The sequence below is a fragment of the Molossus molossus genome, unplaced genomic scaffold (genome assembly GCF_014108415.1).
Source record: "Molossus molossus isolate mMolMol1 unplaced genomic scaffold, mMolMol1.p scaffold_m16_p_8, whole genome shotgun sequence".
In the NCBI taxonomy this organism is placed as follows: Eukaryota; Metazoa; Chordata; class Mammalia; order Chiroptera; family Molossidae; genus Molossus; species Molossus molossus.
In genome coordinates this window covers 34,569,962-34,588,789 of record NW_023425402.1, presented here as the reverse complement: position 1 = coordinate 34,588,789, position 18,828 = coordinate 34,569,962, and the positions used below count along the sequence as shown (strand labels likewise).

The following is an 18,828-nucleotide window of genomic DNA, read 5'->3' as shown; positions in this document are numbered from 1 at the left end:
AAAGCATTGAAAGGGAAAAAAAATTATGTGAGATTACATTTAACAAAATAAATGAAAGACTTATAGACTAAAAACTACAAAGAATTATTGATAAAAATTAAAGATCTAAATAAATAGATATGTCATGTTAATGGATTGGAAGACATAATATTGAAAGATGGCAGTTAGGGAAATTTCCCATCAAATTGACCCACAGTTGTTTATTTATTTTTTTAAAGAAATTGACATGTGGATTCTAAAATTATGTAGAAATACAAAGGCTCTAGAGTAGCCAAAAACAATCTTGAAAAAAAGAACATTAGAAAATTATACTGTTGGATTTTAAAACTTCTATGCAACACAGTAAATAAGATACTGATATTGCACATGGATATGGGTATACTGAACCATAGAATTCAGAGACCAAAAATTGATCTTTATATTAATGGTCAGTTGATTTTTCAGCAACTGTGGCAATTCATTTTCATCAAAAACTGTTGGGAAAGTTGGATAACCACTACCACCTTCACCACAACATTGAGCCTTACTTTATATCATACACAAAATTTGCTCAAAAATCAATCATAGACCTTAACTATAAAATTATAAAACTTCTAGAAGAAATCAAAGGCCATAGCTCTGTGATGTTGATGTTGACATAGAGAAAGAGTTCTTAGATATGACACCAAAAGCATAAGAGAAACCTGGATAAATTCTACTTTTTCAAAATTAAAAACTTTGGTTTTTAAAAAGACACAATTTAAAAATGAATATAAGCCACAGACATAAAATATTTGCAAATCATATATCTCATAAATGGTTTGTAGTTAGAATAAATAAACAATTCTTACCAACTATTAATTATACAAACAATTTAAGAATGGACAAGGTATTTTTTTAATGTTTTTTTGGTTTTTGAGAGAGAGGGAGGGAGAGAGATAGAAACATCAATATGAGAGAGAAACATTGATTGGCAGTTTCCTGCATACCCCCTACTGGGGATCGATCCCAAAACCTGGGCATGTGCCCAGACTGGGAATTGAACCGGAATCTCTCAGTCCATGGGACAACACTAAATCCACTGAACCACACCAGCTGGACTAAAATGAGCAAGATATTTGAATAGACATTTCACTTATAAGCATATAAAAAGATGTTCAATGTTGTTAATTATTAGGGAGATGCAAATTAATTGCCCATTGGGATGCTACTACACATCCACTAGAATGGCTGTTTTAGCTCATTCTGCTATAACATTTAACAAAATAAATGAAAGACTTATAGACTTAAGATACCTTAGATTAGGTATCTTAAACAACAGACATTTATCTCTCACAGTTTTGGAGACTGGGAAGTGCAAGATCAAGGTGCCAGCAGATTCATTTGCTGATGTGGATCATCTTGGCTTGCAGAAGACTGCCTTCTTTTCCCCTCTATTAGTAGGCCGTATGAGAGTAGGGATTTAGCCATATTCATGACCCCTAGAGTGATACCTGGAACATACTCAGTAGGTGTTTATTAAATTAAGTGCATTTTACCAGGGGAGATTATTCTGTGAGTTTTGTTTGTTTTTAAAATTATTTCAACTGATGTATTACATGGATAGATTATTTATAAATCAACTTTGTGTTCCTAGGATAAACCCAGATTGGTCATTTGGGTGTGTTTTTAAATCTGTTCCTGGACTTGATTTGCTACTATATTGTTTTGGATTCTTTTAAAAATCAATTAATAGGTAAGACTAGTCTGTAACTCTCTTTTATCTTATTCTTCTCAGGTTTGACTATCAAGACTCTACTAGCTTCATACAGTGTTCTCTCTGTATTTTAGAGAATACTGTGGACCAATGACCAATATATGTTTCTCTTCCTCCCATAATTTGTGTACATGTTTGTACTATTATTCCTGGTGACCTACTCACAAATCTTTTGTTTCTTATTGTGCAGCTACACTTCACTAGTTTAGAATTCTTAATAGCTATATGGGAATACTTCCAGCAATGATGAAACAATAATTTCATTGAATAAGGAGGTATGATTTCTACCTGACCATTTTTGTCTCCTTGTTTTTCACTGAATGAACAGGCAATACTAATTACCATATTGGCTGGAGTGATTTATGCTGATCATTAAGGGAAGTAGGGTTGCTGCTAGTGACAAAAAGGAGAAGTATATCTTGAAACCAGGCGGTTCTTTGGCACCTCATGATTACCATGTTCGGTGGCAAAAGTTCATTGAGATCCATTACACTCCTCACAGGCAGGGCCATCAAGGGCTCAGGATGCTCAGGAGTGAATGTTTGGATTTCCCCATTTCTTGTACCAAATTCTGTTTCAGGAATTATACCTGGCTGCTATTAAAAGATTGGAAATACGTGGCTTAAATAGTATAGTGGTTTTTCAGTCTCACTTAAACTTGTCTGGCTATCAAGAGCTGGTATGGCAGTATCATGGCATTGTGAGGGTCCTAGGCTCTTTTCTCCTCTGCTTTCTATCTTTAGTACACAATTTTCATGTTAAGATCACCGCAGAATCCAAAGAAGTGGTGGAGTTGAAGCTGTCATGTATCCATTTCAGATAGGAAGCAGGAAGAAGGGGGAAGGACAAAAAGGGGAATGTCAACTGAAAGGAAAAGGAGTATTGGATATGCCATTTAGCAGTCTTGACACCAAATTTCTTCAGCTAAGTAAATAGGATACTTTTAGAAGACTTTTAGAGTTCCCAAAATATCTTTATACTTTGACCCTCTAAAATAAAAGGGCTTTATAATAATTATACTATCAAAATATTGACTAAATTATTCTTTGTCTCTGTTTTTATTGGTAGTTAGGAGGAATAAAGAGAGTAAAAATTCAAAAACCTGATTTATCCAAGGTAGTTTTTATGTGAGTTATAATTTAATGATATACAGTTCTTAAAAGGTAGATTGTTTGCTTTGTGCATGTTTAAAAAAATCATAAGAATTATCATGCGTTCTTTGCCACTGTTTTTGTCCATGGCCTTTTTGTCCATGGTTCTCTATTCACTTCTTTATGCTAGTTCTTGAAAAGTTGTTTTGAGAAAGAACTTGTTTTATGAGTTTAATTTGTTCTTCTTTCAGAGAATTTTTATAAGAGTTTATTTAAGCCAAACTGACCACATATGCTGGGAGCCAGATCTCAAATGCTCCCATGACTTTAATTTTTGCCAGTGTCTATGGACATGAGGTTTTAAAATTTTCTCTTAATGTGTTTTCTTTGATGTTACTGGAACTATTAAACAGTCTGTTTATCTTTTACTTACTAGTAGCAATCTTTTAACAAAAACGTTTGCAAATAAGCATATGAGAGTGTCATCACTGTTGGAGTTAAGAATCACTTTTCTTTGAAAATAGCTATTAGTTTGAAGTAGAACTTGAAAGGAAGCACTTTTTCTGTTTCATGATCATGACAGCATCACTTTTTTCATCATTTACAGATATATAAGCCCAACTTGACATTAGAACTGATCCCAAACATGCAAAATGTTAACTCAATTCTGTCCTTACAATATAACATTTATAGGTTAAAAGCAGAAATCTTTGCAAAGGACACTGAGAAAGAACAGTCAGGTAACCAGAAGATAGCCTAGAATGTGGTGTCAGAGAAACAAAGATTTAGAGCAGTTGTTCCACACCTATTTTGAGTCACAGATTGTTGAGGGGATAATATAGAGTCTCTCAGAATAGTGTGCGTTCTCCACTTCCTCCAAGTGTTGATTTCTAGAAACTCTTTTCCCCCTCCTATTCCTACCAGCAGCCTATGGGAGTTTTGCTTGCCATGCATCCTCATGTCTCTTTACAGTCAGCAGCTGCCCAACCACTGTTTTGACTTGTGTCATGACAGATTAGTTTTTTGCCAGTTTTAGAACTTCAAGTTCAAGTCTTTTTGTATGAATATAATACTCAGTTTGCTTATGTGTTCACCTGTTGGTGGACATTTGATTACTTCCAGCTTTTGTCACTGTGAATAATATTGCTATGAACATTCTTGTGAAATGTTAATACAGCTACCTGATACTGTTCAATTCTCACATATCTTCAGAAGGGCCTGCTTGTGTGGCTGACCCTTGACGCACATTTGGGAACCTAACCCTTGGGATGTTCCTTATGTTACTAAATGATAAAGTGGTTTTGTATAGCTGAATATGAACCATGCCATACCAGATTGTTTGGATTATGCAAAACATGATTTATGGTGAATACTTGCTTTTTGCCTATTGGCAAGATCTGTTCTTTCGGTAATCATAGATTGTCACTCAGACAAATGTGCCTGTATTACAAGTCCCCAGTAATAACCCCTGGACTCAGCAACTCAGGCAGGCATCTCTGGGCAGAAATGCTTTGCATATGTTCCTTTAAAGCTAGAGGATTAGAAGTGTTGGATCATATGGTAATTGTATGTTTAACTTGGTAAGAAACTACTCAACAGTTTCCTTCAATGTTGTGCCGTTTTATACTCTCCAGCGAAGTGTGGGAATATCAGTTGTTCTATGTTCTTGTTATCACTTAGTATTATCAGTTTAATTTTAGCCATTCTTGGGATCTGTAGTATCTCATTGTGGGTTTAGTTTGCATCTTCCTTATGGCTTTTGGCTATTTTGTTTATCTCCCGTGGCGAAGTATCTGTTTGTCTTTTGTCCATTTTAAAATATGAGTTATTTATATTTTATTGCATTATAGGCATTTTATACCTTGTTATGCTAATTGAATATGATGGTAACTTATGCAATTATAAGATCATTTATCATTTATTTTCATTAGCTCTTAGATTTGTAACAGAAATGTTAGTACTAACAACTCCCTGATCTGTAGTAGAAGCACCAGTATTCATTACCCTTAATGATTTACTGTATTAGTTTCTCATAACATTAAAAGACTGCATACATTTCATTAAATTTGTGTGGTGCCAAAATTCAGTATGCTGACAGTCATTTTCTGATTGCTCAGTATAAATTAACTCTGACTTTTATGAAAAGTTGGTTATTTAGGGTTCTGTTTGCTCTGAGTTTTTTAGCTATGTTGCATTTAGTGGGGGCTGTTTCATAAGTGGCCTCCAGATAAATGAGGTAGCAAGTATTAAGATCATGTTTAAAAATTTTATAACTCATAAAATTATTTCTCCCAACAAAATGTAATTTAGGTTTTATCATACATTTCTAAGATGCTTTCTTTTACAAAGGAGCTTAATGATTATCATCTTGTGTTTGCTTTATGTAGTTATATTGTTGCTATTATTTTCCATGAATTTATGTATATGCAGATAAATTTAAATATAAAGATTTAAAGAGCAGGCTTGTTAAGTCTCAAAAGGTGTTTGTGCTGTTTTTATTGTTAAATATACTATATGTTTGGTTGTTCAAATTTTAAGTTCTATATGAATTAAAAGAAATATTTTGATTTGCTACTGGTTGAAAGTATCCAACATTACTGTAACAGTTGTGTCAACTGCACTTGATTTTATGTTGGAAGGAATATAAAAGTTGAAGTTCATCACACCTGTCAGAATGGCTACCATCAACAAATCATCAAACAACAAGTGCTGGCGAGAGTGTGGACAAAAGTGAACTCTAGTACACTGCTGGAGGGAATGCAGACTGGTGCAGCCACTATGGAAAACAATATGGTGTTTCCTCAAAAAATTAAAAAGTGCCCTGCCATTTGACCCAGTGATCCCACTTCTAGGAATATATCCTAAGAAGCCTGAAACACCAATCAGAAAGAATATATGTACCCCTATGTTCATAGCAGCACTATTTATAATTGCTAAGAACTAGAAACAGCTTAAGTGTCCATCAATAGATAGGTGGATTAAAAGCCATGGTACATGTATACAATGGACTACTATGTAGCTGCAAGAAAGAAAGATCTTTTGTCCTTTGAGATGACATGGAGGGACCTTGAGAGTATTATGCTAAGCGGAATAAGCCAATCAGAGAAAGACGAATACCATATGATCTCACTTATTTGTGGAATATAATGAACAAAATAAGCTGATGAACAAAATAGACCCAGAGACATAAAAAGAAGTACGGTTCAGACTGACAAACCTCAGAGGAGAGGGGCAGGGGGGATAGATGAGATAAACCACAGAACTTATTATATACATGTATGCATAACCAATGGACATAGACAACAATGCTGGGGGGTGGGGGGGGATGGGGAGGAGGGTGTCTAGAGGGGAAAAAGGAGAAACATCTGTAACAAAAGTAAATTAATAAAAGTCGAAAAAAAAGTTGAAGTTCATTTAAATGAGATAGATGATTCACAAGAAGCTCTTAGCAGTGTGTTGAGTACATAGTAGGAGCTCAGATGTTAGCTGCCACAAGTATTATTGGCAGAATTATTGTGATTATTATTGTTAAAAAATTGCTTTATAGTTTACTTGAATTATGCTTTGTTATCTAATAGTGTTACTGATTTCTTGGGACAGGGATCAGAAAAGGCTGATTTATATATACAAATGGAATTATAGGTGTAGGGATCAGATGTGGGAGTGAATTTGCTATGTGAATATATATATAGGTATAAAATACATATCTATATATCTATATATATAGATATATATATATCTATATTAGTTTTTAAGTTTATATGTTTTTAGTATAACTCAGTTTATTATTTCTTTCCACAGCCTTATATTCTGTTATATTATTCTGTGTGTTCCTCTGGATTCCTTTTGTCTACTTCTACTATGAGGAAAAGGATGATGATGATACGGGTAAATGCACTGTAAGTATCATCATTTTAGAGATCTCATTTTAGGGGAGTGGGAATGATTATCCCCCCCCCCCAAAAAAAAAATGATATGAGTGTTTTAATTTATTCTAGAGCAGTATTGTCTAATAGAAATATATTGTGAGTCATGTGAAATTTTAAATTATCTAGTGGTCACATTAGAGTACAAAGGCACAGTTGAAATTATTTTAATGATACATTGTATTTAATGTCATATGTTCTGAGTATTATTTCAGATAGAGTCAAAACATTATTAATGAGATATTGAATTACTTTTTTCACACTATTTTAATTTGAGAGTGTATATTTACAGTTAGAGCACATTTCAGTTTGAATTAGCCATATTTCATGTGCTTAATAGCTGCATGTGACTTGTGACTATTGTTTTAGAAAGACCCATTCCAGAGCAGGGATCACTATTCTGTAAAAGGCCAGATAGTGTTTCAGGCTTTGAGGGCCATATGGTCTCTGTCTCAACTACTCAAATCTGCTATTGTAGTGTGAAAGTAGCCAGAGATGGTACTTAATGAGCATGGGGTGATCCAGTAAAATGGGAAGTGCGCTACCTGTTGCCCACAGGATGTAGTTTGCTATAGTCTGTTCTAGGGCACAAAGGAACACTTGCAGTCTATTCTTGGTAATCCAGGATAACACTGGTATAAAACCCTGATAAATATAGCACATATGCACATTTCAAACTGCGGACCAGTATCACTTAGGTATAGATGTAAACATCTTAATTAAATATTAGCAAATCTATTGCAAGGATATCTTAAAAATATATTAATAATGTATAACTGAGTCGGACCCATCTCTAGTTTGCATGGGTGGTTTTGAATCAGCACATCTATTAATAGATCAAAGAAGAAATTGTATGTAGAAAGGTATTTGTTAAAATTGAACATTTTATTTTTGATTTAAGGGGAAAAAAGCAGCATAAACAGAATAAATGCCTTTTGTCTTTTTGTTGAGTTATGGGAATTTGTTTTATACCTGTTTATGTTTTGTATTTAAGGACAAAAACAAATATATATTGATTTAAAAGCCAGCATTATGCTCAATCATGCTTATTAAAACCTTAAAGCATTTACATTAAGATCAGGAGCAAGTACATCAATAATATTTTATATGATCTCCAGAGTGGTAATCAGTATGATTTGTTAGAGGAAAAAAATAAGATGTTTAAATATTTATAAAGAAAGTCAAAAATACTATTTGCAGGTACCACATAACTCTGTATTTGAAAACCCAATGTATGAAAGGTAAAGTGGCTGAATACAAATTTAATGTTAAAAAGTGATGAGATATAAGTTTCTCAGTTCACTTTTATAAAGTGCGTCATCTCCAACCCTTTGCTTGATCTTCGGATCCTCCTTACCTTTATGTTTTTTCCCCTAAAGACCATCTTTATTCCTTTGAGAACAAGAATTTATCATATGAAGCATGAATTTAACTTTTAAAAGATCATTTTTAGAAGTAGGCTGAAAAACAAATAGTTTTTTCTTACCAATTTCACTTTTTTTTGAGATGAACTTTTCTTCCATATTTAGAATGTTTAGCTGTGTGTTTTTCTTCATATTTGGATGATATTGTAAGCACCAAGCAAAACACAGACTTTAAAGACCTGAGTTCCTGGTTTCAGGTTCTTGTTTAATCACTTAATACCTGTGTGACTTATGGCAAATTATTTATCCTGTCTGGGCCTCAGCTTCTTTATCTCTAAAGTAGGGATAAGAACATCTATCTCAGGGTTGTTATGAGAATGAAATGATTTAATATATGTAAAGTGTTTAGAATAGTTGTAGTATGATAATATTTTATACATTTATTTATATAAATATATATATTATATAAATAAATATATATTACATGTTTTATATATAATATATACATGTATATACACACACACATGCATGTATATTAAATATTTATTAGAATTATTATCCATTGTGGTGAATTGGCATAGGGACATTGTAGATTCTCGTTGCTCCCTATTTGGGGTAATATTTTATTAAATATTCTAATAATTTTACTAAAGATGCTGATTGGAGAACTAACTATGCTTTAGGTGTACTGCTTCTCACAAGTTCTAACCATTGAAGAGATTTTAAAAGCTAATGTAGTTTGCAAAGATGCTTAAGCAGTGGTATATACATTGTTTTTCTTTAAATTGTAAGCTTTTGTTTAACAAGGGAAACTTTACACTGTTGAATATAAATGCACATCTGATGTGAAAATACTGTTATATTGTAGTAAGATTATTATATTTTAAAGATCTTACTAAATGGTATACTTTTCCCCCCTGACATCTAGCAAATTAAAACAGCACTTAAATATACATTGGGATTTGTTGTGATTTGTGCACTTCTTCTTTTAATTGGGTAAGTCTTGATTTTTTTTTCCTCTTAAGAATGAAAATAGCATTTTAAAAAATAATAACAGAAGAAAAAACAAAATATAAAAAAAAATGAACAAACCACTTTTCATTTTACCACCAAGCAGTAACCACAATTAACCTTTTTTTGTTGTTTATGTAGACATTTTGTATGTGCTCAAATTCATGCAGAGTGCCCCTCCCCCTTCATACTCCCTCCATTTTGTAATTTTACACAAATGGGATTATATTTTATGTAATTCTTGATAATCTTTTGAAATATTGTAGGCATCTCTTCAGAATAATAATGTGGATTCATCAATTTTGTCCTTATTGCATTTCCTTAAGATATAGCAGTTTATCTCATCTTCTAGTGATGACTACATGGACATTTATATTTGCAGTTTTCCCATTCTTTTTTAGATTTGACACATTAGTCTTTAAATGCTTGAATTAATCTTTGTCAATGACATTTTCTTTTAATTCTTTTTCCTTAAGAATTAATCTAAGATTAATAAAGTTTTACACATTTAAAATTTTCTCTTTTGAAAACATTTGTCCTTTTTAATGGAAGACATTTATTCTTGTTAAAGTAAGTCTTGATTTTTTTTATGTTAGGAAATAATATGAGATACTAATACATTTTTCAAAGTTTCTGCTTAAAATTTGGTCTCAGAATTTCAGTAAATGAAAATTTTCATTTATTGAATACAATTTGTAATAGGAATGAAGCTACTCAATAACTTTTCATAGTTCTAGTTGTTTTTAGAATGCAGATGTCTGATAGTCAAGGCATATTTCTAATTCCCTTTCCCTTGGCCTTCCTTGATGTGTCATGAAAAATAGTACTTGTTGAAAGGACATTTTTTTTTTAATCCTCACCCGAGGATATCTTTGCATTTATCTTCAGATAGAGTGAGAGGGGGAGAGGGAGGAAGAGAGAGAGAAACATCGATATGAGAGAGACACATCAACTGGCTGCCACCCACACAACCCCAACCAGGGCCGGGGACAAACTGCAACTGAGGTACGTGCCCTTAGCGGGAACCAAACCCAAGACACTCTTGTCCGCGGGCCGACACTCTAATCGCTGAGCCATACTGGCCAGGGCGAAAGGACATTTTTGTGTGTGTGTGGTTTTGCTACTTATTTTAGCTATTGAATATAATTTTTAAAGTTGTTTTTGGCCTTTTAAAGAAAGCTAAATCCAGTTATGTTCATTTGCTTTGTTAATGTGGAGGTCCCTTATCTGTAAACCTATATTATCTAGAACAGAGAATAGCAAACTTTTCTTAAAGGGTAGATAGTATTTTTTATTAGAAGTCAACTACTCAACTCTCCTCTTGTAGCTCTAAAGTAGTTATGGACAATACATAAGCAGAAGGACTTGACTGAGTTCCAATAAAGCTTTATTTGCAAACACAGGCAGTCAGTAGTTGGCCAATTCCTGATTAGAGCATGATTAAGAACCTTCAGTGTAAACCACAAATCTTTACAATGACCAGAGTATCTCTCCCAAACAAGAAATGCTGAAGTTTATTCTAAAATTTACTGCTCTTTTTTATGGGAAGTCACCTTAAGTCCTCATTTACAGAGTTTACATGTTGCACAATTCTAATAAGTTTTAACTGATTCTCTAGATGAGATTTATTTATTTAGAAGCAGTATATTAAAAGAGAAGCAAACGGTTCCTTGCAAATGCACTAATAACAAGAAGCGACAGTTTGACTAGCCATCTTGAACAAAGTAACATCTGCTTATTTTCCAGATAATTATTGTATACCTGTTATGTTCCAGATACTGTACAAGGTGCTGGTGAAACAGCAGTTAACAGAAAAGACAGTTCCTCCTCTCATGGAGCATACATTTAAGAAGGGGTTCGGGGTGCAGAGAAAGAAAATAAATACAAAATAGAGTATGTTGGGGATGTGAAATTTTAGTGAGAGTGTAGTATTTAAGAAGACACTTGAAGGAAGAGAGGGAGCCATGAATATATGTGGAGGGAAGAGCATTCCAGTCAGAGAAAAGAGTAAGTTGCAAGCCCTCAAGCAGGAATGTGTTTGGCATGTTCAAAACAAAGTGAGGAAACTACTGTGGCTGGAATGGAGTGAATGAAGGCTGGAGTAGCTGAAGATATGGTCAGAGGTAACTAGAGCTGCCAAATTCAGTAGGGCATCATAGGCCATTGTAAAGACTTGGTCATTTTATCTGAGGGAGTTGGGAATCTGTTTGGAGGGGTTTTTGTCATTGAGTGACATGATCTGACATAAAAGGATCTCTGGATAGTGCTTTGAGATTTGTCTTCATGGGGTTAAGGGTAGAAACTTGAGATCTGTTAGGAAGCTATTGCGATAACCTAGACAAAACATGATGGTACCGGTAGTGATTTACTTCTGCCTAATATTTGGAGAAAGAGCCAACAGGATTTTCTGATCGGTCTGAGAGAAAGAGGAATTGGGAATGTACCTAGAGTTTTCCAAACTACGAAGTCTGAGGAACACATCTCTCACTTTTGATAAACAAATGCAATTTTGAGGGATTCATGAAATCATCCTCAGGTTTGATAATTCTCTAGGTCCACAGAACTCACTGAAGGCAATTATATTCATGGTTACCATTTATTACAGATAAAGTATACCAGCTAAAATCAACTAAAAGGAGAAATGCATAGGACAGAGTCTGGGAGGATTCCAAATATGAAACTTTTGTTGTCCTTAGGACTTGCTATCTTTCTGTCATCGACCTATGAAAATATGCACGTAGGGGAAGCTCACAAAAACCTTGGTGCTCAGAATTTTTATTGGGATGCTATTATGCAGACATGTCTGATTTATTGATTGGCCACATGGTTATCTCAGCCCCCCAGGTCACCTGATGACTCAGTCCCCTCACCCTAAATCACCCTAAATCACATGGTTGATCTTTCTGGCCCACCACCTAAGATTGGGTGTGGCTAGCCTGTGCCCTAAACAAAGACATTTCTATCAGGTATCACATAGATTACCTCTCAGAACCATGAGCAAAACTAAGACCTCTTCTTGGGGGAGGCCAAATTCTTTACTACATAGAAAGGGTGAAGTCATCACCTGAGATAGGCAAATCTGAAGGAGGAGCAGGTTTGGTGGGGGAAAATCTGAAGCTTACTTTGGTTCATGGTAAGTTTTACAGGCACTCAGGAAGAGATATTGAGTATGCTACTAGATCCAGGCATTAGGAAACTGAAATTTTCGTCTCTGCTTTTTCAATAGCAATATCTAGCTGCATTGAGTTTTACCCTTTGTAAAATGTGCGAGATTACACAATGATTGCCAAATAGTACTTCCTGTGCCTCTTCCTGCCTTTCTCAGTACTAGGATCCTTTTGTAGTTGAATTGATAATGTTGGCTATCTGGTGTATAACAGGCCAGAAGGAACTGCTATATAGGTGGAAGACTTTGATTCAGGTGGAAGGATATTTCCTCTATTGTTATAAGAGGGATAAAAATGAAAAGAGGTGCAGGTAGGTTCATAGGTTTGGTGCACAGATGAAAGAGTTCCTCTCAGATTAGCTTCTGTTTTCTCATTGGTATTTGAGGTGGAGTCATCAGCTTGGGGGCACTGATACAAGGGAGTATGTGTACTCCTGTATTTCACAATCTGAAGTTTGTGAATAGAAGACTAGTAGTGTTTAGTTATCCATGGTAGTGTTCTTTCCATTACCATATGTATATATTTGAATGAGGTAAACATTTAGTTTAAGTGATTGGCTGTATTTCCTGACATTTTCTTGAAGACGATGTATTCCTAATTTTCATTAAATTATGTAGTTTTGATAAGACAAGATAATTTAGTGACATAAATGTGGTCTAGGTTTAACTAATTAATGCAGCTAACATTTTGGAGCACTTGTGTGTTGGGTAGTGTGCAAGGTCTTAGGGATAAAGATGGATGGTCGTGGTCTCTGACCTTCATGTTCACCATGGGTAGAGACGCAGATAACTTTAGCTGCAACATTTAAGTGCTCTAATAAGAGATGGAAACCAGATGTTGATAGTGGAGTAGTAAGTTTTACCCTTGCAGTAGGAATTCTGCCTTGCAGAATTAGGTAAGACCTAATAGAAAGTAACATTTGAATTGAAATTTGAGGAAGTGGAAATTAGCAGACTAGATAAAAATAAAAAAAAGATGAATAGCAGGCATAGTGTTTTAGTCTGTTCAGACTGCTGTAAACAACAGGTGATTATTTTCTCATTGTTTTAGAGGCTAGAAGTCCATGATCAAGGTGCTGGCAAGTTTGGTTTCTAGTGAGAGCTATCTTCCTGGCTTGTGGAGAGCTGCCTTCTCACTGTGTCCTCTGATAGTTTTTTCTCTGTGCTGTCACTGGGGGAGAGAGGGTGCTCTCTGATACCTCTCTCTCTTCTTATAGGGATACCAGTTCCATCAGACTAAGGTCCTACCCTTATGACCTAATTTAATTTTACCTCCCTACAGGCCCTATATCCAAATAACATCATATTGGGAGCTAGGACTTCAGCATATGAATTCTGGTGTGTGTGTGTGTGTGTGTGTGTGTGTGTGTGTGTGTCAGGGGGTGGGGGATGCACATTTGAATCCATAACATATACTAACCAAGAGGCTGAAGTTACCATATAATATGTGAAGAATCATATTAAAATGTGAATTTAAACCTTCCTTGGCCTCATTACAATAAAAACAACAACATATAATGTTACATTTAAAGTGTTTGTGTGAACAAGTGACAGGCCAAGACATTATCCAGGTAGGCAGATTCTCGGTCTTATATAAAATGTTTAATTTAAGAAATTTTGAGTTTTATCCTGTTCAACAATTGAAGGACACTGAAGATGTGCACATATTTGTGTGTGTGAATGCATGAAAGTAAATGTAGATGAATTTGTTTTAAGAGTGCAGCACTATGAAGGATGATGTATTGAAAGGGGCATTTGGGAGTTCGGTTGGAGAAGTGAAATGTAAATGGTAGAAAGGAAGACTATCTAGGTAACCATTATCTAACTGTAAGGTAGCCAGGTGCCGCCGGTGGGAGGTGGGAAGAAACCGAAGAGCCAAACAGCCGAATAAGCAGAAATCAGGCTTTATTGGGTACACTCTGGGCGGGTTCACAGACTCTGGGGGTCGAGTCCGAGAAGCCGCACCCGATGCTGGGGTTTGTGATTTTTATATCTGCGCCTATGGCAGTGGGAATTTGTTGTTAGGGTTAGGTCCTGAGGGGCTACGCATGGGGGCCCCTGGAATGTGAGTCTCTTGTCCCGGAGCAAACAGTTCCTGGACTAGGACAGGAGAATGGGACAGGAGTTGATCTATGAATTCGGGGCAAACAGTTCCTGAAACAGGGTGGGAGTTTAGGTTGGGTAAGCGAGGTAATGGCTGAACAGTTTGCCTGGCGCCAGTTCCCAGGCTGTCGGACACTAACCAGTTATATAACCATTGTAATAGTTCAGGTGAGAGATGAGGGTCTGAACTAGTATAATTGCAAGGAACAGAGAGGATGAAACGTAAGCTGTTTGGGAGGTAAATATGGTTTAATGATCGAGTATAGGAGGTGAAAATCCCGTTTTCAGTTCTGCTGAATTATTTTACTTTCATATCTACTGAAATTCATTAGCCTTTTATTTCCGAAGAGATAATCTGTAGATTATTCAGCGAGTCAGATTGGGTGTAAAATAGTTTTACTAAGTAGTTTTCAGTTTTACTATTTTCAAGAGTGTGAGGGAAATTTATAATCTTACAAGCCTCCAGTTTTGTTTTGTTTTTTTAAATTATTGATTGTTTTCAGAGAGAGGAAGGGAGAGAAACATCAATTTGTTGTTCCACTTATTTATGCATTCATTGGTTGATTCTTGTATGTGCCCTGACCAGAGATGGAACCCGAAACCTTGGTGTATCCAAATGATGTTCTAACCAACTGACTTACCCAGCCAGAGCCTCCAGTTCTTATTTTGATCTAACATTGTGTGTCTTTGAAAGCTGAGGTTCTCTGTATTCATTTTTTTACCAGAGGGACTGAGATTAAGAAAATATTTATACCTTTCTACCACACAAATTTTATATTAAGAATCCTTAATCAGTAATGTATTATTGAACTTACTTAATACTTCCTCTTTACAAAAGAAGATAGATCTTACTACTTTGCTTATAATTAAAATTAGGTTGGAAAGGAGGTAGTATTAGATTTACTTCTTATATTCCTCTTTGATTGTTTATATTTACAATCTAAGTGATAATCAGCCCTTAACCTTCTTTTTAAAAATATATCTTTATTGTTGAAAGTATTAAACAAATGTCCCTCCTCAGCCCTTAAGCCTAAGGTCTTGATTATCTTCTTGTTCCTGAGCGAGATAATAAAGTGTCTCCTCCCTCTCTCCTTTTCTCCCTCCCTATCTCCCTCCCTTCTACTTTCTCCCAGACTAAACTCTTAGAGCAATTCTAGGAAGCTAGCTACCTCTTTTATTACCATGGGCCCCCTCAGCTATGGATCGAAAAATAAATAGAAGCTACTTTCATTCTGTATATTGGTTGAATCTTGGAAGATTCATAGAAAAATACTAAGAAGAAAGTAAAAATCATCCATAGTTAGTATGACTCAACTGGTTGGAGTGTCATCCTGTACACCGAGAGGTCATGGGTTTGATTCCTGGTCAAGGTACATAGTCAGGTTGCTGGTTCAATCCCCTGTTGGAGTGTGTAGAGAGGCAACTGATCGATGTTTCTCGCTGGCTCGCTCGCGCTCTCTCTCTCTCTCTCTCTCTCTCCCCCCCTCGCCCCCTAAAATCAATTAAAAAAAAAAAAAAAAAAAAGCCCATATCCTCAGGTGAGGATTTTAAAAAGAGAAAAAAAGAAGGAAGTAAAAATCATCCCTAATCCCACAATGAGATATTTACTGTTTATTCTGGTATATTTCCCTTCTATGCATATAAATATATTTAAATCATTACATATATTTATATTCTTTTATCCTGATTTAACACAGAGATTCTTAACCTTTTTTATGCCATGGATTTTTTTGACCTTCTTTAGCATATGGCTCCTCAAAATATTTTTGAATGCAGAAAATAAATAGAATTATAAAGGAACCTATACTGAATTCAACATTAAAACAAATTTGTAATATTGTAAACATATGGATAAGAAACTTCTCACACCCTCTGTACATGGTGCAGATTTGATTTGCTAATTCTTTTTGGGGAAAGTTGATCTTTGTGTCAAAAAATGACTAAAAATTGAGTTTCAGACTATTTCTTTTTTTTTCTTTACTTTTTAAGACCATTAAACAAATATTTTCTCCTTTGTAGTGCTTTTGTTCCATTGAATGTTCCCAATAACAAAAATTCTACGGAGTGGGAAAAAGTGAAATTCTTGTTTGAAGAACTTGGAAGTAGTCGTAAGTATTCTTTTAGAAAAAAATCATCCACAGTAATTCATATTTCATGATCCTTGGGATGTTTTGACTAGCCTGTTTTTTCACTGTTAGGAATTTTTTAAACTTGTGGTTAATGCTGTGGCTGGTTTGGCTCAGCAGTTAGCGCGTTGGCCCTCAGACCAAAGAGTTGCAGGTTTGATTCTAGTCAAAGGCATGTACCTTGGTTGCGGTTTGGTCCCTGGCCTTGGTTGGGGGTTGTGTGGGAGGCAACCAGCCAATGTGTCTCTCTCACATCAATGATTCTCTCTCTTTCTCACCCACCCACTCTATCTGAAGATAAATGGAAAAATATTCTTGAGTGAGGATTTAAAAATAAATAAATAAACTTGTGGTTAAAAGTATGCTAGACAAATTAGGAGCTTTGTGTTGTCAAGACTCACTTTTAATCATGTAGCTATTATGTAATTAGTCTCTTCATAAAATTATTTTTTTGAAGAAAAAACATGATCTTCAAAGTATTTTAGCAGTGAAGGTATTATAATTTCTATGTGATCTGTAATTCACTTTGGATAATATAGGAAAATATGTTAAAGATATTTGCTATATATATATCTATAGATATATATGTGTGTATATATATGTGTAAATTGTTAACTGATGAAAGAACCCTGTATTGCTATTTGATCATGATTGAGCAGTCTTTTATAAATTATAGAATATAAATTGCATTTTGTATTTTATATAAATTTTATGTGAATGAAATAATATTTTATTAGCAGTTTACCACATCAAAACATTTTGAAATTGTTTTCTAAAAGCTTTCTTTAACTTAGTCAACATGACCTAGGTTTTTAGAGGAAAACAAAATAGGCTCTGGAGCTTAGGTTAAGAAAGTTGTTTTCTCACCCTGGCTGGTGTGGCTCAGTTGGTTGAACATCTACTATGCACCAAGAGGTCAAAGTATCTCCTATGTGCTGAGAGGTCAGAGGTTTGATTCTGGGTCAGGGCACATGCCTGGGTTGCAGGCTCAGTCTTCAGTAGGAGCCATGCAGGAGGCAGCTGGTCTATGTTTCTCTCTCATTGATGTCTCTTCCTTTCTCTAAAAAAAAAAAAAATCAATAAAATATGTTTAAAAAATTTTTTAAAGAAAAGACTGTTGTTGCCCTGGCCAGTTTGGCTCAGCGGTTAGAGCGTCGGCCTGTGGTCCGGAGAGACCCGGGTTCGGTTCCCGCTAAGGGCGCGTACTTCGGTTGCAGTTTGTCCCCGGCCCTGGTTGGTCATGCGGGTGGCAGCCACTCGATGTGTCCCTTCACATCGATGTTTCTCTCTCTCTCTCTCCCTCCCACTCTATCTGTACAAAAAATGGAAAAATATCCTCGGGTGAGGATAAAAAAAAAAAAAAAAAAAAAAAAAAGAAAAGACTGTTGTTTACTCATTGAAAAATACAGTTGGCATTAGAAACTGATATAAAAAATAAGAATGTGTACTTATTACTCAGAATTTTATGTGCATTTGAACATAGTAACTTATTTTCACAGAAAGAATATTTATTTTATAAACATGCTGAGAATTTTTATTGCTTTTAATTTTTTGTTTATCCTCACCCAAGCATATGTTTATTGATTTTAGAGAGAGAGGAAGGAAGGGAGAGATATCGATGTGAGAGAGAAACATCAATCAATTGCCTCTTGTATGCACTCAGGCTGGGGATCAAACCCGAAACCTAGGTGTATGCCCTGACGGGGAATCAAACCCAAAACCTTTTTGTTGTATGGAGATGACACTCCAAGCAACTGAACCACCTGGACAGGGCTACTTTAGTATTCTTTTTAATAGATACTATACATCCTTTGATCAGCAGTTCTTTCTTTTTATCCAGATACAATATTAAACAATGATTAAATTAAGTCTTGGAATCTTTGCTATACAACTTCTTAATTTTCTTGCTTTCCACTTAAGATTTCATCTTGTAAATTGTGGTCCATTAATATTTTGCTGATACCAGCAAGAATAAGGATAACAGGCCTGACATCTCCTAATACTGAATTGTCAGGATTTATGCACCTGATCCTATTGCTGGAAATAAATTGCTTCTTTTCTTGCAGTTAACTCTTTCAGGTCTCTTGAATAACTAACTGCTCTTCTGCTCTAAACATTTTTCTATAAGTTGGGCTAGTTTTTGAGTATTAGTATAACTTGAATAACTGATTATATAGTTAGCATTATTATAATTTCATTCTCTTTAGTCTTAACATTATTTTTTTAAATCTCAAATCTTAACACCATATTCTAGAGTACATTTTGCATACCACTATTAGTAATGCTAATTTTTCTAAATATATTAG

At 34.9% G+C, this 18,828-nt stretch overlaps 1 protein-coding gene across 2 annotated transcripts in view; it reads left to right on the top strand.

Moving 5' to 3' along the window:
* The window catches only part of LMBRD1 (LMBR1 domain containing 1), a 94,312-nt gene that overhangs the window by 21,280 nt on the left and 54,204 nt on the right, over positions 1 to 18,828 (top strand). For both annotated transcript variants that reach the window (XM_036248190.1, XM_036248191.1), the window contains 3 exons: positions 6,628 to 6,725; positions 9,045 to 9,112; positions 16,416 to 16,504. In XM_036248190.1, coding sequence (XP_036104083.1) covers positions 6,628 to 6,725; positions 9,045 to 9,112; positions 16,416 to 16,504 — 255 coding nt within the window. The remainder of the gene's footprint in view (positions 1 to 6,627; positions 6,726 to 9,044; positions 9,113 to 16,415; positions 16,505 to 18,828) is intronic.